Source organism: Protomyctophum bolini (assembly GCF_963924005.1).
Source record: "Protomyctophum bolini genome assembly, chromosome: 5".
NCBI lineage: Eukaryota > Metazoa > Chordata > Actinopteri > Myctophiformes > Myctophidae > Protomyctophum > Protomyctophum bolini.
Window position 1 is genome coordinate 22245264 of NC_137866.1, and position 6000 is coordinate 22251263.

Consider the following 6000-nt stretch of genomic DNA (forward strand, 5'->3'; position numbering starts at 1 on the left):
AACATTCTGGTTATTAGCCAGTACATGTTAAAACAAATTATTAAAATAGGGTTACATCCTTTTGATATACAAATAATACATAATTTACTTTTCTGATAAAGTTCTTGCAGAATGGTATACAGTATTAAGGCTCACTCCCTTCAGATGGGAAGGGAGTGATGCACCTTAGTAATTCATTTTCAATGAGGTGGGCGATTTGGGACACGTGGAGAAGTTCAGGGGGAGAGGCAAGCGGGTGTGTGGTTCCGTGAAACTCTCACCCGCGTACTTGTTTAATGCCCGCGGGCAGCAATAGCTCGGTTTTTTTCCACTCTACGTGCCTGCGAGAAAGGCAGCGTCACTTGCTCCCCGTCTGAAACAGACTGTTGTTTGCACTTCCAAGTGAATAAAACATACAAAGCTGTTTCTTCTGTTCTTTTATTTTACAATTGTTAGGCATATAACAAACACATACTAAATGACCAACTAAGAGGGTGTCATTTTGCATTTCTTCAATCTCAAGATATTTACCTTAGTTGTCATTTTAGGCCGAAATTAAGATGAAAACATACACATTGTGTGTATACAAATATACATCAATAAGAACATACAGTGGATGCTGCTGAAGCAAACCTCAGCCATTCATGCAGTCAAACTTTAGTTTTTGATTTGCCGTGGTGCCTACTGAGGGATGTGATGTGAGACCTGCAGGAATAAAGTCCATGGTGAGACAGCGATCTTCGTCCGTTTTCAACCACTCAGCTCTCATCTGCCTCTAGGTTGATGTTGTTGCCAAACTTCGCATAGAGCTGCACCTTCAGGTCATTTAAAACAAACTGTATTGCAGCTACTTGTGCTTCAAAGGTCAGGACTTCCTTCTCCAGTGCTTCCTATAGATAAAAGAATTCCGTAAATGATGGGGAGGTCGCCATTTGCTCCAATAAAATAAACCAACAATGGAAGACTTAACAGCTACCCCGTCATCAACACTGAAGTCCAAAATATCTTTGCCGTCAGAATATCCTGTGCATTTTGTGGGTACAGGCATTAGTTTCCACATACTATTGGTCCGTCTGTCATTAGACCGACAACCTACCTCAAACCCTAACCTAACCATAACTGCAAGCAAGGGAGCAGCACATGTCCTACCGTTGCTTCCGCATGTCGGACCTTTGGTGTGTCGGATCTGTGTGTGCACCGCATCCCCATTTTGTTCAATAAAAGGATAATACTGAATATTTCTTCGGTGTTTGCTAATTCTTTAACTTACTTAACATACTTACAAGTAGGCTAATGCTAACCAGTCTTTCTACATACTGTACTGTAAATCAACATGATGCCTTGTCAGAATACTATATGACGGCACGCTGTCAATGAGGAATAGAGATAACATGAATTAATTGAACGATGTGAATGCAACGTGACGTTAATGGAAGTCCATTAAAAACATTTGAATTAATAAGCGTGGGGGGAAAGTTTTAGAAATTATCCATTTGTTGCACGATACTATGCGAGTATGCGGCGGTAGTATACACAACAAATGATATCAAGCCCTTATCGGTTATTATTTACCTGAAATATGCTAGTGATCCAGAGCTCAGGATCTATTCTTACCTCACGGTTACCATAATTCTGTTCTTACTTCATTCAACCTTCCATATTAAACTCATTTTCTATTAACTGATATACTGATTGTATGAGCGTGAGTGAGCACACACATGCATTATATATTTCCTAATAATGATGACTGAACCGGGCTGGGTGCACTTCCCCTTCTTGCGATTCAAACTTCCTTTTTCTGAAGAATTTCTTTACCTCCAACTTCCAAGTAAATTAGAACATTGAGGCCTCATCATAGGTCACCAGGTCATTTAGTTTCTCAGGAAAAAGAATATATGTAAAAAATAAAAGACAGTCTTCACTTTCCTACAGTATGTTTCTAAATGCATAAGGGGACCACATGCAACCATGGACCACCATTTGAAAACCCCTGCTCTAATATATAACTTTAATTAAACTGAGCTTGAACTTTATCTAACACAATCATTCTTAGACTTAGCTTCGGGTGGATCTATTGATGATCATGAACACTATCGGGACCCAGAGTAAAAAGGTGGGTGTATGTGGTATGTGTTTTCTGAATGTTTCCTCAATCAGACGCTGAAAAACAGATGCGGAGATGTATGCATGCAACACAGACGCACCTTCGCAGTTTCTAGCATCTCTTGTGTTTCTTCCTGGGTGTGACTAATGAAGACATCGCCGATTTGATAAGGGATTAACAAAGAGTCATCATCAAACATCATGAGGTCATCACTTGCATCCTGTAAATTCTGCAGAGATTTCTGAAAAGAGAGATTAATTCATATTATATCTTCATTCATATCTTTATCACAAAGGTAAAGGTTGTAAAAATCACCAACAAGGATAATAAAATCTTGACACATTACATATTATATTGATGCTATTCTCATTGGATTTCACATGAAATTACTCCACAATACCACTGTTACAACTGTGGTCATTACATTAAATGTCCAATTACGAAACATGAAAATGAAAAAAATCTAAATCAAATGCATCATATTAAAAAACAACAATTTCCCATACATTTCAGACCAGTTTACTTATTCCAGCTTAATCCTCTCAACACAAATCTCCTTACTTACTTTCTTGGCTTCTATTTCATCTTTCAGTTCTGTCATTCGACTTGTGTTCCTTGCGAATTTGTTGATCTTCTGTTGGTCTGCATACGTCACATTGACATCTTCAACCTGTCAGTAAGATTTACTTTTAAGCCATTGCGATTCTGGACAATAGAATAGATAGACTTAACTATATACCTCGTAGTACGACACATTTAACATAGGGACGCCAGGGGGTAATTTTGGGCTATGTTTAAGGCATTCCTGTTTATTCATTTTATGTGGCGGGTAGCATAACATATCTGCTGGAATATACAAATGTTCACCCCCCCTAGCTTTGGATCAAGACTAGCCATGATTCATGACTCTCGTATTCATCATGGCAGTCAATGTATCAGGGCTAGATCAAGACTATTATAGATCTGTACGTATTTCATTTAATCGAGTCCGACTTTTACTTTCGTATCTATGATATGCAAATAAAAAAAATGATAAAATACACTCTGACCAGGCTGTTAGCCTGAGCTAACACTGGAGTGGCATGCACGAAGGTGTGGCCACGTTTACAATACATCAGTCTCAAAACTGGCAACCGGTGGTCTCTGGTACTAAATACAAATGCACATTTTGCCTTTTGAACAATGTGAACTAGAAGAGCAATAAAAGCATCCGCAAAATAGTAAAAAGTAATATCGTGTTAAAATAATTTACTTACTATAGTTGTCTTCATCATGGTGGCTGCCATCTTGGCTTCTTCCTCACAGTTCCTCGGCTGCAGGAAGGTACAGAACTGAACAGTTTAGTTTATACTGACACCTAGCGGATGGGATTAATGCATATTGTTACTGCAGATAAAAGCAATTTTTTTTTGTTCTTTTGTGGGGGGTCGGGGGGAAAGTCCATTATGGCTGATGAATGATTGATTCATAATCCAAAAAAGAAGAAAGCACTCACGACTCCTTGTCTCAATCTCATAGAACATTTTACTGTGTGCACGGTCAGGAATCACTTTAGAAGAAGGAGAATATCAGCTATAGCACTCACAGAATATAGGCACTTTATTATTTCATCTTTAAATAGGATGGGTATGCTGCACAAGCAGCAACACAACGAACGCGTTTCGGCCAACGGCCTTCGTCAGTGTTGTATATGATAGATATACAACACTGAAAGGAAATTTGAATCAAATAGGAGTTATTGGACCCTTACGAGACCCTTACACTGTCACTGACCCACATGGCCCTTTGGGTCAGGGTCAGTGTTGGTCAAGGAATATTTGGTCAATTTCCTCGAGGGCAGACTATTAAGGATGTCATTAAGCATCCAATAACTCAAACATGTGATATAATCAACCGGAACTTCAGCTATGCAAATATTTCCACAGCAAACAGGACTACACCCAAGTTCAAATATTTACTGAATGTATCGACAAAGCTAGGGAGAAGAAGAAGATGCACAGCAATACAACATACACTAGAGTGACAACAGAATCTGTGTTTTCAGACAATCTTCTGAAAAAGATATACACCCCTAATCCAAACTAGAACTATAATTGAGTGTAAAGTAAGCCTGGTGACACGAGGTTAAGTGGAAAGAGTTTGTTTGAGGTCTCCCAGCTGTGTCAAGCACCACCACCATGTCTTGCACAAAATTCAAAAGTTCATAGTACAACTAGGGGAATCCAACTCCCACCTTAACATGCAGGCTATAGGATACAATGGGGCATTGTGTTCATGGATTCCAAGCTCCATAATAAAAATAAAAATCAACACTGCTCATTCTTTATTTTCTTTTTTTCTTCTTCTTGTGAGTTCTATTATTTCAAATCACCGGACAAGGTCATTCAAGTATCAAAGACTAAAAACCATCATGCCTTCCTTTTGGATTTAGTTAAATTGGAGCTCTCTGTGGGAACTGAATCGCGCCTTAGCCCACAACCCAATTCCGGATAAACGGTTGAAGATGGATGGATGGAATTGATTATGCAGATACGTTGGTATGCAGATCTGAGTAGAATGTCCCTGAATACTGCTGATTGGGCCTAAAAGTAACACTAATATGAATTCAAGTTCAACATCTAAATATAATATTTATGTATTGTTATTAATAAACAACATGGAACCGAAATAGGGAACCGTTAGGAAACAGAATCGATAGGCAGAACCGGAACCGGTATCGGTATCAGACTCACAAATATCCTAACGATACCCATCCCTTCCCTAATTGTTATTGTCTGTGTATTAATTAAACAGCTTTTATTGGTATTTATGACTTTGACTTTGTTCACTGAACGTCTTTCAGATATGATAGGTATAGCCAATATGTATTTGAAAGTAATTGAGAGACAACTATCTTTGCCTTGATGTATTGTAATAGTAAATGCCCAAACAAATGTTTCATCAAATACATAAAAGACTTCAAATGGAATGGAAACAGAATAGTCTAGACCGTTATAGAGGATATGCGCGGGTGACATCATCATCATACCTGGAGGTTAAGCGGGAATGCCTACTGAGTGGCAAAAATGACTTTCTGGCCTTGACAGCCCGTACATCCAAACAGAAAAGTCCTATCTGATGGCATTAAACAACGTTAAACGATGTTAAACTCACTGCGCCACTCAAATTACCACTCACTTTATGCATGCGCATCCCCTCTATTGATCCCCATGGGATACATTCTGGCAATGTAGTATATTGTAATGTAGTAATCATGAAACACAGGATAGGTACACGTAAGAGTAGAGAGATAGAGTAAAAAAAAGAATACGTTTAAATATAGCCTGACCCTAGACATCTGCACTTGCTCCGACTGATTAAATTAACAATCAATGGCTCAGTAGGTAGAGCAGCTGCTTGGGCTTCAGAAGGTGTCCTTGAGCAAGACATTGAAACCCTGACTGCTCCTGATGAGCAGGTTGGTGCCTTATATATGTGAGTGAATGTGAACCATTTTGGATAAAGGCTATACAAATGCATCAAACATATGTATCGTCTATTAATAAGTAGTGTATCACCAGTTAATGTAGTATGCATGAATATATACATATTATGAACCTATTACCATTGGAGATGAGATTGTGTATGTGTATGACCTTCATCATTGGGTATACAGTCTATTCAACAGTGAGTACAATGACTATACAGTATTTCAGTCTAGTCTACTTTATATACAAACCAAATACAAATCTGTCCAATAATAAACAGTCACAAACCAATGAATCATATTATCAAGCTTAGACTTTATTCATAAGACTTTATCCAGAAATGGCCTATATAATTTCCATACGTACAAAAACAATTGCAATGCATTCATTCACCAGTTGCTATAGGAAATGTGCCAGGCCAAACAACAAATGACTCACCTGAGCTTTGGA

At 38.4% G+C, this 6000-nt stretch overlaps 1 protein-coding gene across 1 annotated transcript; it reads right to left on the minus strand.

The window, feature by feature from the left end:
* Positions 1–401: 401 nt before the first annotated feature.
* Positions 402–3419, minus strand: pfdn4 (prefoldin subunit 4). Its single transcript, XM_080763307.1, has 4 exons — positions 3340–3419; positions 2649–2753; positions 2184–2324; positions 402–869 (listed from the first exon to the last, which is right to left on the minus strand). Exons 1-4 carry the CDS (start codon positions 3367–3369, stop codon positions 738–740), a joined length of 408 nt encoding a protein of 135 aa, XP_080619433.1. The 5' UTR covers positions 3370–3419; the 3' UTR covers positions 402–737.
* Positions 3420–6000: the final 2581 nt, after the last annotated feature.

Bases quoted from the DNA above. Each gene is read 5' to 3' on its own strand.
- pfdn4 (XM_080763307.1), bottom strand. From the start codon at position 3,369: ATGGCAGCCACCATGATGAAGACAACTATA. The intron at 2,325-2,648 runs GTAAGTAAGGAG...CTCTCTTTTCAG, and splicing joins ATGAAATAGAAGCCAAGAAA to AAATCTCTGCAGAATTTACA. The intron at 870-2,183 runs GTGCGTCTGTGT...TTTTATCTATAG, and splicing joins AGATGCTAGAAACTGCGAAG to GAAGCACTGGAGAAGGAAGT.